Here is a 17,325-nt window from a genome sequence, read left to right as displayed (position 1 = left end):
GGAGCGCTTCGAAGGATTTCTACATTCATCTTATGCCTATCGCAGAACCCCCACCACCATCGACCCTCCTGGGTCCCGGATCGAACTGGACATTTCACCGACTCCAGTGTTAGCCTCGTGGGATCCGGTCAGCACCTGGTCCCTGCAGGTTTGTCCTGCTCCCAGCTAACCCCACTATCGATAATAAATACATAAAAAACCCACCGATAAGTGACTTGGCCTCTGTTTATCAGAGCACTCATCGTGGCCACGCCAGAGAGACCCCGAGTCAGCCACTGTTAAGCCGAGTCGGTCTCAACTCGATTGCCAATAACGGCGCAACGTGCAGAATGAATGGCGTGAAGGTAAATTCCCGTGATGGAAATCCACGCGAATTTAAGAAAAGCATTGTTATTCTTAAATCCGCCCAACTATTGGATGCCGACTCAAGTACTGAAAACCAACTGCTTGCGTGCTCCTGTGTATTTACACATTCCGTCATCAGCACAACCGGAATCGCGTCCGCCTTGCTGAAGGGAGAAAAACACCAAACCACGATTTTCGTGCCGAGGTTTGGGGGTGTCTTGTAGCGACACGGTTACTATAGATATACAGTAAAACCTTGGGATTGCGAGTAACTTGGTCTGCGAGTGTTTTGCAAGACGAGCAAAAATGTTAAATAAATATTAATTTGATAAACGAGTGAGGGGGTCTTGCAATACGAGTAGTAGTACGTGTATACGTCTTCTTTGGTTCTTTCGGTAAAGTCATGTAGAATGAGAATAAAATAATAAATTGATCAAATAAAATAACACAATAAAATTCTCACGACGTGTATACGCTTTGTACTGCCGAGCGTCACGTGATCACAACTGATCTACGACGAGCGCTTTGATATACGAGTGCTTTGGATTACAAACACGTTTCCCGAACGAATTATGCTCGCAATCCAAGGTTTTACTGTACATCTCTTAAACATTCTTGGGGCTGTCCAGCCACCTCCGGGCACGCACCGGTATCGGCTGCTCCCCCATCCCACCTCTCCCTCGCGAGAGACTGGCCGTGTGTGCACCTGTGGGATACCCCCCTGGTTATAAATATTAGGGATGTCCCGTGTCACTTCCCAGCACAAAGACAAACACCAAACCCCCCCCGTATAGCGTTAACTGACTCTAGTGGGCCGTCCATAAATGACGTCACGCACCTGGGGGGGGGGGTCAGACATTTGTGACGATGTGTAACAAGGGGGGGGGGGGTTGAGAAATGTGACGTCACATCAAAATGCGCAACTTTAAATAAATATAGACAACACGTTCTACTTAATTAAATAGACTTTTTAATATGTTTTTCTCCTACAACATCAGAGTGCAGCGGCACATTAAATACGCACTACAATAACAATAGTTTAAAGCGATTTGAAGCATGTTTTTTTTTGGGGGGGGGCAGAGCTTTGTGACGTCATATTTGAGGGGGAGGTCTGACTTTTTGTGACGTCGTGTGACGAGGAAGGGGGGTCAAAAATCGTCTAAAACCCCGTGACGTAATTTATGGATGGCCCCCTCTGGGGGCAAGTGCTGTTAGCGAGCACCTATGAAGGTCGCCACGTCGCGCGTAGGGGGTGGGTAGGTAGCCAACGCCCGGCCCGGCCGCCTTTGTCTCCCTCGTGGCGATGTTTTACACACATCACCAGGCAGAGTGCTCGTTTGAGGCTGAGTCGACCTCGGGTAGACCCACTCACGGGTCACGCACACACACACACGTGGTTGCCGTTTTAAAAGACCTGTCAGCTGTTGCTCTCCGTCTACAGTGTCTGCTACTTGTGGCTCAAGTTATATTGTCTGTCTCTCCCCCCCCACGTGTCTATTTACGTGCCTGTCTGTGTCTGTTTCCGTAAGGCGTGTGTTTGTATAGCTGCGCCACGAACCCGGCCACCCGAGTTCGATTCCCGTTCACGGCCAACAGCAGTGAGGATAATTATCCTAACCGGTTCTAGGTCGACTCAGCCTCAAATGCGTGCCTGGTGCGGGTGTGTAAACATCGCCACTGGGGAAGACAAAGGCGGGCAGCGCGTGGTGCTGGTCACCCACCCGTCGTGTGCCGTGCCGGCCTTCATAGGTGCTCCCTAACAGCTCTTGCCCCAACAGTCTGTTCAGGCTACACTTGGGGATCTTTGTGTACTTTTCCGAAGTCTGCCCGTGTCTCTCCTGGTGTCTTCCTGTTGACCCTGTTAATTAATCACCGTCGCTACCTGTCCCTCTCAGTAGCTCTGTCTGCTGCTGCTGCTCGCTGTGTCTGAACCTATTGTCTGTGAGTTTGTCTCTCTCCGTATGTCTGTTTGTATGCGTGTTTTTATTCTTCTCCACAGATCTCTTATCTCTCCGTCTGGATCTCTCCATCTCTCCCTGCCTGTCTCCGTATCTTCCTCTCCCAATGTGTCTCTCTCTTGTGAGTACCGCCAATAAGGAACCACACGATTCCACATTGAATCAGGGACGTCCATAGGACGGTGCGAGGCCAGGGGCAAATTACACTGTGTGGGCCCCTCTGACGCCTTCAACACGAAACCGCATGCGCCCCCCCCCCCCAAAGAAAGCGGGGCCCAGGGCGGTCGTCCCGATTAACCGGCTCTGCCCATCAACAATGCCCACATCGCTCAGCGTACTTCCCCCCCCCACCCACTCCGCTCTATTCAGAGTACTGCATAGGCCTTCATCCAGCAGTGGATTTACATAGGGGCTACCGATTTTTGTTTTGACGTATTTCCGTACATTCATTTTATGAATGCTTACTTTTTTTATTGTTGCGGTTATCTCCATATATAAAAGGCAAAGTTGTGAATATGTGTTTGTTCAAAATGTTTAGCGTACTTCCCGACATGCAACAAACTGGAAATTTGCCATGTGGGTACTTTACAGACTGTACACCATGCAAAAATAAAAAATACACTTTTTTTTAGGGGGGGGAGCTCAATAATGCATTTATTAGTTGCACGGCAAGTGAGCTGACGTCAAATCTGTCATGTGACCCGCGCATGTAGAAGCGTAACGCATTGTAGTGTAGTGGTTAGCGCGCCGTGCTATGAACCCGGCGACCAAAGTTCGATTCCCGCTCACGGCCACCACCGGTGACGATTATTTGAACCGGTCCTGGGCCTCCCCTAGGTCGACTCAGCCTCAAACCAGTAACTGCTGTGGTGTGTTAACATCGCCACTGGGGAGACAAAGGCGGCCGGCCGTGGTGGATCCAAATCCCGGGCGAAGCCGGATAGTACAGCTAGTGCTGTATATAGCTCTCCAATGCATTGTTCGGTATGTCCGACGTTCCGACGTTTCGTCGGACATCCCCAGAGAAATATGACCAGATCATCTTAATTGACCAGGGCATTGCAGCTCAGAACTTCATTCACTTAAGCTTGGGCAGCGGCTCGATTCAACCACTGCGTGTCTAAATAGCTGACGTGCAGTACCCTAGTATACAGTCAACACGGCGAACCATCAGTGGCGTGACATCCGAATCTATCCCGAGCCACACTCCTTCACCAACCCGGACTCACCATCGTGGTGAAGTATGGCCAAACAAATCAAAACCAACCGCCGTGAGCCCGTCACGGCATTGGGTGGGGGAGGAGGTGCGAGGGTTTTTGGGTTTCATCCAGCAGTGGATAGACAACACGTGGGGGATGTCCATGTAGGCACACACACCACGTGCTCGACGCCGGCGAGCCGCTGTGAACACGCGACTCGGTGACCGCCTTTGACACCTCCCACCCGCGTCACCAGCGGCAGCCGACCAATCACTGGGCTCAGTCTCACAAGACGTGGACGACGCGACAACAACAATGACGTCATCGTCGTCATCATCGCTGTCGCTAGCAGCAGCACCGAGCCGCCTTCCACCGCCTTAACATCACCACCACCACCCCCATCATCATCATCACCACACCCCCATCACCACCCCCATCATTACCACCCCCCATCACCACCACCACCCCATCATCATCACCACCCCCATCATCATCACCACCCCCATCACCACCCCCATCATCATCATCATCACCACCCCCCATCACCACCACCCCCATCACCACCACCACCCCCATCATCACCACCCCCCATTACCATCACCACCACCCCCATCATCACCACCCCCCATTACCATCACCACCACCCCCATCACCACCACCCCCCATTACCATCACCACCACCACCCCCACGACCGAGCCAGCGCTGCGCTGACCCTGCCCGTGAGTAACATCAACAAGCCGCCCGTGCCGATGAGACCCAGAAAAGTTCGTTCGTTGGGCCAAGCGTCTTTACGGGTGGATGCGTGCGTGCGTGTGCGTGTGTGTTTTAGACATTGTACGTTTAACATTTGTGCTTACAGGTCACCATCAAGGGAGTGGCGGGGCAGTGGTTAGCGCACTGCGCCCTCTCACGGACCCACGGGTTGCCTCTGCCACGGCGCACGCCTCAAAGACAGGCGCCAGTGCCGGCGTCAGAATGTTTGTTTCGACTGCAGGAGGAATCCGATGAGCTATGAAGCTCTTTTGACCGCAGGTGTCCAGTAGAGGGGGTGGGTGGGAGGGTCAGCGTGTGTGCGCGCTTAGAGGCTGTGTGGCGCAGTTGGTTTGGCGAACATGTGGACTTGGTCCTGGGCCTCTCCTAGGTCGACTCAGCCTCAAATGAGTACCTGGTGGGGGAGACAAAGGCGGCCGGGCGTGGTGCTGCCCACCCACACCCCCCCCCCCCTACTCGCTAACAAACACTTGCCACAATAAGTCTGTCAAGGGGCCGTCCATAAATGACGTCACGCGATTTTGGACGATTTTTGAGCCCCCCCCCTATCGTCACACGGCATCACAAAAAGTCAGACCCCCCCCCCTCAAATATGACGTCACAAAGCTCTGCCCGCCCCCCCCTCCCAAAAAATTAAACATTCTTGAAATCGCTTTAACGTGTGGAATTGTAGTGCGTATTTAACTAAGTAATCAAAATTTGTGTTATAACATTTAAATTAAATTAGCTAGTAGAACGTGTTGTTTATATTTATTTAAAGTTGCGCATTTTGATGTGACGTCACATTTCTCAACCCCCCCCCTCGTCATACATCGTCACAAATATTTGACCCCCCCCCCAGGTGCGTGACGTCATTTATGGACGGCCTCCAAGGCTATAGGGGGGAGGGGGAATCTTTATCTTTGATCGCTATCGGTCCGTGGCGATGTCATCTCTCGCTGGACACAGACGCGGTTTGTGTCCCGCATTGTGCCAACAATGGAATGAATTCTGTTGACTCGGGATGCGAACAGCCCGATCACACATCTGAGAGGGACACACAGCGCAACCTTGATTATAAAATGTTTAACACGCCTGCACTGTGGATGGCGAGCCTGTGTTAGGTGAATGTCCTGGTTCCTTCCGCATAGCTAAAGCAAAATAAAAACAAATGCACTTGTAACTGGTATTGTTGGGCACAACTTTTCAAAGAACAAATTTGACCTCAGGTCTTCGCTCATTTACCAGCTTCACATTCCCTATTGCCGTACAAAAACTGGAGGAAGGGCCTTTGCTATTGATACCCCCAGGGTCTGGAATGATATTGCCAATAAACTGTAACTTGAATCACTAGCTATGAGATCTTCACTCAAAACTGCTCTAGAGGAGTTGTACACCCCTAGCTGCCACTGCTATTCAGTGGCCTAAAATATGGCTCTAGATTTTGGTGTTATAATTAATTTATGTAGTTTATTGTTAAAAATTCGGTCACAGTCCCTATGATCACTGTTACATTGCATTTATGGCTTTTATTTTGGTGATTTCGAAAACTTTTTTTTTGTTTTGGCCATGTTTTGTTTATTGTAGTACAGAGTTAGACTGATGGCCTTAATCTTAGTTGTCTTGTGGTTGTTGTTGTTATTTGACTTGCATCCCACTGGGATTTTTGCACACAGCGTTGGTGTACGGTGCTATTTCAGGAATATTTTGATGTTTTTTTTCCTGGATTTTCTGTTTGCACGGTCACATAATAACTTTAAGATGTTTTCTTGTTCATGTTTTTGTTTGTTGCGGTTGCACCCGATTCAAGAGCCGAATGGCTCACAGGGCTATACCAAATAAATGAACTATGAACAACGTCCCAATGCTGAAAAGTTGCACTGCAGATTACAGTGCCGTTAGCGAGCACCTATGAAGGTCACGACCGCAGACGAGGGGGTGGTTGGCCTGCACCACGCCCGGCTGCCTTTGTCTCCCCAGTGGTGATGTTTACACGCCACATCAGGTACTCACCAAGTACCCATACACACACACCTAACATCAAGGTCAAATTCAATCAGCGCCCTCTGCACCACGTGGGTGTCACCATTAGCAATCATCAGGCTTGTGCTGTGTGTAACTTCCTATCTCGCAGTGGCATGCAAAGGTGGACTTGCGTGGTAGGTCAACCGCGACTGGAGATTCGGGAAATCTTTCGCCTAATACGCCAATAAACGGCGCTGATTCTCGTGCAGGGGTGGCAGAGAGAGAGAGAGAGATTGAGAACAGGCATGGAGCCTGTGGACGCACACGAGGAGGTGCATGGGGTCGGACGCCGAGCAAGAGGAGGAGAGAGGCTCGGTGGCTGGGGCCTCATGCAGGCGGCCGGCTGTTGCGCGCTGTCCGGCTACGCCGTGTGGGCCCTGCTACTCATGCCGGGGTTCCGCCGCGTGCCCCTGCGCCTCCAGGTAACATTCCCACGCCCGAGTTCGATTCCCCCGTCCGTGGGCCGTGGTGATTCTAGAACGCAGTAAACAAGGGGGATGTATTCTTTGGGTCTTTGGGTAAAGTCAACGTAGATAGGTTCCAGGAAAATAACAATGAACGACTACGTTTCGATCGCAACACAAGCGGTCGAAACGTCGTAGTTTTTTGTTATTTTCTGTGAACCTATCTACGTGACTTTACCCAAAGGCCCAAAGAATATTAATTCCTGCAGTCACAAAAGCTGAAAGTCAAGATTTAACAAGGGGGATAACCTACTATTGGGGGTCACCAGCTACTAATATTGTGGGATGGGGGGGGGCTAGTCATATCACAATCTTTATTTAGACTGGAGGAATCTGATGAGCTATGAAGCTCTTTTTCACAGATGTCCAGTAGGGGCGGGTCAGAAAGTTACAATTATTCTCAGCCTCGGTGTAGAATGGTACACGAGTGGGACGGGTCTGTAAGGGAAGACCTCGACTGTAACCGCTGCGGATTCTGGTGCAGTGACTTACACGATTGTCACCTTACCCGCAGCACCGTAATGTATGCATCTAACCTGCACATTTTACGTAGGTTAATCAAGTAAATAATCAATTCACCAATTGCTTACTTAATTAGTTGGTAGTTACCGTTAGAGATAGGACTACTCACTACTACCAGTGGCAGTCGACAGCCAAAGCTACTCGTTTTCCTCTAGATCCACTCAGCCTTAAAATGGGAAACTTCACAGAGCCCCGTTTACACCACCCCTCTCCGAGCACCTTGCCCCATCTCCCCCCCACCTCCGCATCTCCCCACTTTTACAGAAACACCTCGATCAAAGAGAATGAAGCCGATATTTTTTCTTAAAAAAAAAAAATCCAACCGGCGCTTTCATCTCTTTGGCCGCTTAAAATGACTCGAGAATTGGGATCGACGCGGGCCTTCATGGGGATCGCGATCCTTGGTTTAATCGAGGGCAGCAGTCACGCTTTGACCCTCCTGCCCCCCCCCCCCCCCCCGTTAGAGGAGTTTGCGATGATTGGTGTGTGTGTGTTTAAAGGTTACCGTGCCCTTTAAACAAAACAACAACTAAAAAATCACTTCATTTCGCGACTCCCAAATATTATCCGATTGCATAATCGGCATCGCGTCATGGCGAGAATAAACTTCTGGAAGTTTCTCAGCGAGGTGTGCACCACCTTGTGTCGGAGAAAGATCCATACCTGTCAACCCCTGATCAATGCCTACCTTATTACAGACCAGTTCAGACCTCATTGGTAACTCGGTGCTCAACGTGCATCCTACAAAGTCCCATCACAAGGGAGAAACACAAACAAATAGACACAAAAAATGTTTTTGCCCGTATTAAAACGGTTGTACTCAGTATGGTCCTGAAACTCAATGTTCTTGCACAAGAATTCGGGTAAACCGTATCGGTTGACAGGTATGAAGGTCCCACAAGAATACGCGGCGCAACTTACTTATGTACGGTACCATTTGTGTGCTCAGCATCATGGCACGACATGGAATTAAAGGACATTACAGGCGGTCACCGCTTTTACGACACAATGCGCTCCTGGTAAGCCCTTCGTAAATCGGAGCCTATTTTACCATAGGCAGTTGTAAAAGTAGAAACATCACTTGCCGGTGTGTGTGTTTTTTCCCTATTTATTAGCCATGTTTAATGGGGTTTAATAGGTAAAAATCCACAAAAACACTTGAAAACAGAAGCTACACGCCCTCACATCGAAAACCAGATCGACTCTGTTCAAATGTGTTCGGAGTCATGTCGGAAGATGCGTCGTCAGCTCAGGGCTGGGGTAGGAGGGTGGTGGAAGGGTGGTGGCGGGCGGCGAGTATTTTGTTGTTTTGTCACCGGGGGTCTTTGTCTGTGTTCAGCCACGCAACCGGTTACACCAGGCCCGTGTTTGTTGGAAAAATGCGGCGTCACAGTAGCGGCCTGTGGCGAGAGTCATCCGCGCTCACCCAGATCGCTCCTGCGCTTCTGAATTGCGTCACCACGTATCCTAACGTTTTGCAATTTTGCTTATTTGGAGTTCATTCCTCCTGGGACCTGTATATGTAGCGTAGCTCAACTCCACGGAGGGTGCGTGAGAGATCACTGCGTGCAAATGCAAACTTACATTTTTGGTCTAAAAGTGGGACATAGTATAAATGTTATTTTTTTTAGTCTGTGCCCAAAAAAGCATCCTGGAGTTTTCAGGGGTACTATGCTAATTTAATTAATTAGGACCTGTTGAAGACCGATGAGCATTATCTCATTATACTGTACAGGTACACATTGGCCACACCAATGGCCAAATCACCCAGAATGCAAGATTACTCGATTTTAATTATACACGGCAATCATCATCACCTACTGGCAGACTAACGTCCACAGGGGCATCTGCCACTGGGGGTGCCCTTTAAAATCTGATGTGATGTACTGTACAACACCCTTGAGATGCCAGTTTTCATCAGATCTCAGAAGCTAAACACACTTGAGGCTGGCTTGTGTTTTAATGGTGTGACCATGATGCATAACAGATGTTAGATCCTGTGGGGATACAATGTGGGCAGCGTCGGGCAATGCAGCAAACCCCAATGTGGTGCAGTGCTTCTATGTTGCCGCACCTATGCTCCCTGCCTCCACCAACCCACACTGCTCAAGGTGGTGAAGTATGACGAAACAGCCCCCGGTGATTGACACGTTATGGAGAGTCCATCCAGCAGTAGACTCACGGCTGTTAACGACGATGGTGTTGATGGCGAAAAGCGGAGCTCGTGACCATCCCTCAATCCTCCACATTCAAACCCTCTCTGCCCTCTGTTCCCTCCATCCCTGCACCCCTATCACCCAGGTCCCCTACCTCCCTGCCAGCCCCCAGCAGGTGAATAACGTGATGAGGCTGCTCGGGGGTCGATCAGGACCCCTCGCGGACCTGGGGTCTGGGGACGGCCGGATCGTGAGTGCAGGTCTCACCGCTCACAAATTCCGTCTTCTCCGCTGTACAACTGATCCGGGCGCAGAAGGCATCAGGTTGTTTTTCCACTGCAGAAGCTGATCCGTGCTGCTGACGTTGAATGCAAAATACTCGTCACGAGTCCCACTCTTGACCCTGATTGGCCACCTGAGCCCAATTCAGATGACTGATGAGGGCAGCGTTGTCGCTGTTTGGTTCTGGCTCGGTGTGGCAAATAGCCAATGGATAACCACCCGTACCGTGAGGGCACCGCGTTGGCCCGGATGTGCCAGTGGAATAGGCGAAATAGTGTACATATACACACTGTACTTCAACTATTAACCGATACCTACATTATTAGTGTTTACATTCAGTGTCCACCGCTCGCAACGTAAAGGCGCGTACGTCACACAATATCTCAACACGCTTTGGAGAGTGTTCCCGGTAAACAAAACGGACGCTGGCGTCGCGTGGTCTCCGCGCGTGTCTGCAGGTGCTGGAGGCTTGCCGCCGCGGTTTCTCCCCGGCCATGGGCTACGAGCTCAACCCGTGGCTCCTCGCCGTTTCGCGCCTCCGAGCCTGGAGAGCCGGCCTACGTGGGAGGGCCAGTTTCCAGCGACGCGACCTGTGGAAGGTGCGTCGAGCGCCCACCCTTGGCTCTTTTAACCCCAAACTCGTGGGTTCTTCAAACGTATATTCTGATGGGCCGTGGAATAAAAATGTTTAGGGACTGTCAAAGCACCGTAGCCAGGTTACCGTATACATTTCAAATGTAAACAGGCAAAAGTGCAGCCTTGCATTGTCTTGCTCACTAGCAAGTCTCCACAAGAGGGAGCTGTAGAGGGTATTTAGCGTACTCTTCTACGCTGGCCAGATGTCTTGGGACTCATTTGTGTCAACTGCATATAGGATTAATGTCTGTTAGGGATCATCGGTAAATGTCAGTCCAGCTGCGAAATTGCTTTTTCGCCATTCATTTTTCAAACATGACACCTGGGGAAGCTTGCCAGTTGTCTTTCAGAGGGCTTATCAGTGATTTTCCCTAAACATCCAAGCTTGTGGCTTGTCAGATGTCAAGGGACAACACGGCCTAGTCGTGGAGTTACAATTCGTGTCTGCTTATCGTTTTTCTTCTATTACTTGATGGCTTACGAATCACGTTATAGAAATGCTTCACCTTTACTCGATCTCTTCCCCCACTGCAGGTTGACCTCTCGAACTACGATAACGTGACGGTATTCCTGGCCCCCAGTGTGGTGAGTGGAGGGACGATGATTTGAATCTGGCATGTTCACTCAAGAAGAGAGCACGAGTCACTTTGTGATCACTGGTAACAAATAAAATTACACCGTGCTCAAGTTAGTTCACTGTTGGATGAAGGCTTCCGCAAGCTATATCGGTTATGGGGGGGTTGTTTGACCATATTTCACCACCCTGATCATTGCATGTTGGTGATGGGTTGGCCCAGGATCGGTTGAGATATCACTCGCCACCAATGTCCATCGTGGCTGGGAATCAAACTCAGGTGAACGGCTTCATAGCACAGAGTGATAAGGACTGGGCCACTGCTGTGGGTCTCTCCCCTTCACCAAATCGCATTGACCAGCACGGTGAGGTATGATCAAAAACAACACCCGTGGCCAACATGGTGTGGTTTTAATTTGACGAAAGAGACAATTAAAAAAAATACATTCACGTATATACCAAATGCATAGATTTTTGCAGTTGAGCTGTGTGGCTCTCTTGATGTATTTCGGGTCATAGCGTGTGTTATTAGCCATGGTGTCCAACGTTTCACCCCACATGCTGGAAGCTTCTTTAGCAACTGAATACTGAAGCTCCTGGCATGCTCCTGGCACGCTGTGGGCACGTGGAGCAAAATGTCAGACATCATGGAGAACCGAAAAAACATTGGAGAGCTGTTCACATATGTACTGTAATGGTAGCCAACTGACTACATTTGCACGTATGTTGTGGTTTTGTGCCATCACTGCCATGGTTGCGCTCTCGCCCCCCCCCTCCAGCTGCACCAGCTGGAGCACAAGCTGGCCACCGAGCTGCCGGACGGGGCCCGCGTGGTCGCTGGTCGCTTTCCGCTGCCGACGTGGGCCCCCGCGGCCCAAGCGGGAGACGGGGAACATCGGGCCTGGCTCTACCACGTGCAGCGGTCCGACGGCACCCACGCGGAGCCAGGCCAACTCCCAGGGAGCCACGACAAAATGTAGAGGACAGTTGACGCGGGTTACAGGTTGCCAAGGGGGGACCTGAGTACTCCCTTCACGCTGGTATATCCGTGCCGAGCCAGTGCGGGGCCCCCACGGTACGGGTTCTTTTCCACTGGCTATTTGACATGCCTAGTCGTGACCAAACCATAGTACGCTGGCACCACAAGAAATCTGAATCTACCTCTGGGGGTCAGGCAGGGTTACCCGCGACGTCAGTTACGCACGTCTCGACGTGAAACGTCACGTGTGCGACATTGGCGGCACAGTTTTGGTTACGTAGTGGAAAACGACGTGCACCTCCTGAGCCGCACTGGTCTGCTTCAGTCAAGCTCGGCATGGCTCAGATGCGCCAGTGGAAAAGGGGAAAGAGGAGAGCCTGCCCAAACCAGGAACCACGGGGGACCCGAGTGGAAAGTAGTAGCAGTCCTGCAGAGCAACCTTCGTTCTTGTTCAGTCTACAGTCACTCCAGTGAGGTGCTCTGATAACAGGAATTTCAAGTTTTTGCACACATTTGGACAGGGAAGCTAATTAAAACCGTCTTATACCCTTAGGCATGTTTATTATTTATTTATGGCATGGGTATAACATTTCATGGAAGCATAGATTTTAAAATACAATAAAACCTTGGATTGCGAGCATAATTTGTTCCGGAAACGTGTTTGTAATCCAAAGCACTCGTATATCAGTTGTGATCACGTGACGCTCGGCAGACAAAGCGTATACGTACTACTCGTATTGCAAGACCTCGCTCGTTTTTCAAATTAATAATAATTAAAAAAATTTGCTCGTCTTGCAAAACACTCGCAGACCAAGTTACTCGCAATCCAAGGTTTTACTGTATATAGTTCTTGCACAGAGTTTTATTAAAACTAACAATTAAATATTCGCCTCAAATACACTTCTGAGTATTTAATAATGAATCACCATTCATTATTTATTATATTGTAAAGCTATTTTTAACATTTCGGGGATTGTGCAGTTGTCGGTGCTGTGGGATTTCTCTTTAACTTTAGACGTTGGTTAATTATATAATTTTTACAACACTTTGAACCTTTCTGGAATCTAAAAGTGTAACATATTTAAAATTATAATGTATATAAAAGTATACATTTACAACATGTACCTCCTCCTTGTGTTCATTTTCTGACGCATGCCGCATGTTATTATCATCATCATCAGTCATTATCAAGCCACTGCTGTATTAAGGTCACCCCAAGCTCTTGTCCCCCAGTGGTGTGAATTAATTTAATGTCATGCATCCTATGTATACACTGTACACTCAAGATTCTAGTGGTTTGACTTGTGCCTGACATAGGAATTTCCGCCGTGGGCTAACGTTTGTGAATATAAAATATCAGGACCCCATGCTTCAGCAATACATATTTGATCTTTTAGGCTAAAGTCACATTTTGATGAAATTGCCCAAAACATGTCTCCTTGGCAATGAGTGCTGTAATCTCTAATGGAGACAGTCGGACAAGTATATGTAACAACGCGTTTTTGTCAATCCACTGCTGGATGAGGGCCCGCCCCTAATAGGTGGCTCGTAAGGGTTCTTTGATTCTACTTAACCACCCTGGTCAGTGGAAGAAAGAATTGGCCTGTTTGACAAATGTACGTGAATGACGTATATCACTAATAGACCATACAAGGTGTGAACACAAACCATAAACCTGTGGGGCTGATTATGCTTAGGATCGAGAATCTGATTTGGTAGAGAAACCTTTCTTAAACCATGCTAGGTCACGTGGTTGGTGGGCCTCTAAACATTTCATTATTCTGTTCCCAACGATCTTCGTGAACAATGTGTAGTTGTGCCATATGCGGGCAATGGCACTGTCGGTATCAATGCTAATGATAGCACTCGCAGTACGAACGCTGAGATCACAAAAAGGACGGTGGTGGGGGGGTCAGTACTCCCGGCTGCGCAGAGTGACCCTGCGTCTGGCAGCGCGGCCCGGAGGCTCGGGCGTGGAGGCGCTGGACACTCGAGGGAGGCCGGCCTCCTGGCCCAACATCCCTCGCAGCCGAGTCACCTCCTGCTTGTACCTGCGAAAGGGGGGTCGGCCGGGAGTGGGAGAGTAGCGGGCACGGCGGCGGTAAGTAACACAAATGACTCGCAGGTGGCCAAGTGATTCAGGAGGATGATAAATATTATCAGGACTCAGTTGGCACAGCTAATATCACTGGTGAATTCGTCTTTCAGCCACCTGGGTTCTCAAGTGGAAGCGAAGTGATGGTGTCAGCTTCATCACTATAGACTAGCCAAAAAATTCCATCACATTGTACTCTACCGTACTCCAACATCTGTACTCACCGCCGTCAACGACTCGCACTGAGCAGTGTGATGAAGCATGGTAAAACAATTCCCATTTTGTTACTTAATTTGGCTTATTCGATGGAGCTCTGAAAATATAAATTCTTGAATTAATTGGTATTTGGCAAACAATTATTGCGTACATCTAAACGTATATCTACAAATTACACAAATGAAATACAAATTACACAGAACACAAGAGACTACACACAAGTAAAAAAAAGGAATTGATCACTGAATCAAACCGTGACCTCGCATTCTGACAAATAATCGATTCTCCTGCCTGTGCAAATCGTTAGACGCCTACTTTACATAATGACGGCCACACAGCTACACGTGGTGCGCGCACGGTGGTGTGAGGCAGAGCTTTGATTCGAGCTTCACCTGACGAGACTGGGATATTTTTTGGAGACTTGACCGATCGAGAGACGTTCTCACCTGATCAGGTGAGTGTCCACGTACTCCTGCAGCTCCGCCAGCTGCTCCTCCGCAACGAGCGCTCGGCTCAGGAGCTGCGCGCGCTCCCGCTCCAGGTCCTCCTGCGTTAGCGAAAGACAAGACGCGATCAACGATGATCGCAATCGCACGCTCGCGAGACATCGCAATCGCGCTCGCTCCGCTACCACCCCATCCCTCGGGTGCTCGGCTCTCACCTGCGTGGTGTGCGTGAACTCTCTCAGCTGTTTCTTCAGCTCGGCCCAGCCGCCGTGCCCCGCGCTGTGGATATACGCGTGACCTTTCAATTATTGAGGGGGATGCAACCCAAGTAACAAGTTAATGACTTTGAAAGATATGTACCTAGACTGTGTCCTGGGTCTGTGTGAAAAGTGTGAAGCTTTGTTTTGTGCAGCCTTTGCCAATCCACTGCTGGATGAGTCTTCCTAAGAGGGTTAATTGACCATGCTTTACTACTGGTTTGGGGGTGGTGGGGTCCAAGAGGTGGCCAAAGATGTTAGCCATGGCCGGGACTCAAACTCAGGTCATAGGTCGTGCAATGTGCTGACCACTCGACGACCACTCACCAATCCACTCGTGAAAAAACAAGACTTTAAAATCTCACAACAAGTGTGATTGCTGTGATTTTTATTCCACCACCATCACTGCAGCAATGTCACGAGGGTGCTCTCCTTGAAATCAATCTAACATTTGTTTTCTCAAAAAATAAACCTCAAACGTGTGGGTGACAGCCCAGAACATGCAGCCATTCTGTGTTTCCTTCAACATAAAATAAAAAATGTTGGATTGTATACTTCTTGAAACACGACTTTGTAAAAAGCATCAGCAGACACGTTTCTCCTGACTCACTCGATGTTTCCTGCTGGAGTACCTCCCGAAACCTTCAGCTGTGAATAGAGGTCACACAAGCGTTAAAACACAATTACCGTGGCCCAGGTTTAATTTAATACAAGCAGAAATAAGTAACATTCGTTTATAACCAGGTCAGGGACAAATCGACAAACGACGTCCTTTATATAGAATGCGAGAGACTTGCATAAACGCCCATAAAGTTACACACAGACCTATAAACTTACACAGACCTACAACGCTACCCATAGACTTACAGAGCCTTTACGTGGAGACTCAGATGAGACCACCGCGACCAGCCAGACGTGTCTGATTCACGGGCGACATGGGTGGGATAATTTAGCCCCATTGTTCAAAAGAAAAGTTAATCGACCACCAAAAAAAATCACGTTGCTTAATCAGCTAACCCGGCTGTAATCATTACCCGTCCGTCATCTCACAGCCCCCCCCCTCCTTGACCGCCCCCCCCCCCCACCGAGACGCACCTGGTCGCTGAGCTCACGGACGCGCCCCTCCAGCTGCGCCTTGTTCTCGCGTAGCTGCACGAGCTCGCGCGAGTGAGCCGTCTGCAGTTCGGCGTCCGTGAGCGAGAAGCGCGCCTCGGGCGGACCCGGGTCCACGTCGGAGCGGCCCAGCGACACCACCTGGTCCCGCAGCACCCTGCACGCGTGCGTGCGGGCGGGGCGGGGGGGAACAACGCATGGACCGCGCTCGTTTCATTTCACACTCTCGTGCGTATGGCTCAATGAATAGCAACTTCCATAATCGATGTTTTTGTTGTTAGATCGCGTAAATATAAATGTGTCGTTAAATCCGCCACCACCCGACACAGCCAATTTGTAAATCACGTCAATTCGTTACTAGTACAGCACATCGGTCTGTTGGAGAGTAAACCAACAACATTTACCATTCGAGTACGATCTTTCGCCAGTAATTACAACCAACCTCATCAGGCGACAGCCAGAGTTGTGGAGAAATCCTCCTGTTTCGGTCTTAAATAGAGACCAAATGTGGGGATTGGATTGAATGGCAACTTACAAGTCAATGTCTGGAATAATAGGGTCAGGAAATGGCTTCGGTTGATGTGTGGCAGATTGCTTCGATGCCTCTGTTGAATTTTCACCGCTGTAGAATCTATGGTCTGGTCGGTGTTTCCCAAAATCGCACGGCAAGCTTTATTTGAATTTCCACTTATGAAGGTTGTGGGCCGATCTGCCGTGAAACGTGGGGAATGGATTTAACGTGGACCATGTATTTTTTTGAGGTGGAGATGAAATCCCAGAGGTTCTTCAGTGGGATGGGTGACCAGGTGCCTCTTCGCGATATTGGCGGTTTCCCAAATCTGTAGCCGTTTCTATGATGCATTAACAAAGCCCAAATGTCCACGTGGCCTCTGGCTGTGCTCACGAGCGACACAGGTGAACGTAAACAACCTTCACTGAGGTTGGGTACTCTAAACACAAATTAACGTCGTAAAATTTACTTCAGAGCAATTGCATACGTCCCCAGTATAGCACAACTCACTGAGATGTTAACTACCTCCCGACCCCGACGCCTGCTGCATATTTGTAGTTTGCATGTTCTCCCCGTGGTCGCGTGGATTTTTCTCCGGGTCCTCCGGTTTTTCCCTCCGCATTTAGAAACGTGCGTTTAGAGTATTTGTCCGCTATAAATGTCCACACGATGAGCCACTTCGTTGAGCTATCATTTCTGGTCGCTTCTGAAAAAGAGCTGCATAGCTCAGTAGGCCTTACCTGGTAACATATAAAAAAAGAGACCGCCGCCGCCCCGCCCCGCCCCGCCCCCGCCC

General features: G+C 49.5%; 2 protein-coding genes across 3 annotated transcripts in view; one reads left to right on the top strand and one right to left on the bottom strand.

Moving 5' to 3' along the window:
- Positions 1-3,838: 3,838 nt before the first annotated feature.
- ANTKMT (adenine nucleotide translocase lysine methyltransferase) lies at positions 3,839-13,011 on the top strand. 2 transcript variants are annotated; one of them, XM_032966154.2, is made up of 6 exons: positions 3,839-4,222; positions 6,488-6,700; positions 9,566-9,670; positions 10,161-10,301; positions 10,873-10,923; positions 11,692-13,011. In XM_032966154.2, the coding sequence occupies exons 2-6, from the start codon at positions 6,524-6,526 to the stop codon at positions 11,890-11,892; spliced, it is 675 nt and encodes a 224-aa protein (XP_032822045.2). In that variant the 5' UTR covers positions 3,839-4,222; positions 6,488-6,523; the 3' UTR covers positions 11,893-13,011. The 2 variants fall into 2 exon arrangements, with proteins under 2 accessions (XP_032822045.2, XP_075927999.1); XM_076071884.1 differs by lacking the exon at positions 3,839-4,222 and having other exon boundaries at positions 4,927-6,700.
- Positions 12,422-17,325, bottom strand: part of CCDC78 (coiled-coil domain containing 78) — a 25,612-nt gene continuing 20,708 nt past the window's right edge. The window contains exons 18-22 of the mRNA XM_032966151.2: positions 16,001-16,175; positions 15,516-15,553; positions 14,864-14,927; positions 14,649-14,749; positions 12,422-13,942 (exon numbers count right to left, since the gene is read on the bottom strand). Coding sequence (XP_032822042.2) covers positions 13,804-13,942; positions 14,649-14,749; positions 14,864-14,927; positions 15,516-15,553; positions 16,001-16,175 — 517 coding nt within the window. The 3' untranslated portion in view covers positions 12,422-13,803. The remainder of the gene's footprint in view (positions 13,943-14,648; positions 14,750-14,863; positions 14,928-15,515; positions 15,554-16,000; positions 16,176-17,325) is intronic.

The sequence above is a fragment of the Petromyzon marinus genome, chromosome 35, assembly GCF_048934315.1.
Source record: "Petromyzon marinus isolate PM22_M1 ecotype Great Lakes invasive population chromosome 35, UKy_Petmar_22M1.pri1.0, whole genome shotgun sequence".
Lineage (NCBI taxonomy): Eukaryota > Metazoa > Chordata > Hyperoartia > Petromyzontiformes > Petromyzontidae > Petromyzon > Petromyzon marinus.
This window is presented reverse-complemented; position numbering and strand designations above follow the sequence as displayed.

What these genes read in the sequence shown, in the direction of transcription:
- ANTKMT (XM_032966154.2), top strand. Translation starts at nt 6,524, where the DNA reads ATGGAGCCTGTGGACGCACACGAGGAGGTGCATGGGGTCGGACGCCGA. An exon ending in GCGTGCCCCTGCGCCTCCAG is followed by an intron (nt 6,701 to 9,565) that starts GTAACATTCCCA and finishes CCTATCACCCAG; the next exon opens with GTCCCCTACCTCCCTGCCAG. An exon ending in AGCGACGCGACCTGTGGAAG is followed by an intron (nt 10,302 to 10,872) that starts GTGCGTCGAGCG and finishes CCCCCACTGCAG; the next exon opens with GTTGACCTCTCGAACTACGA.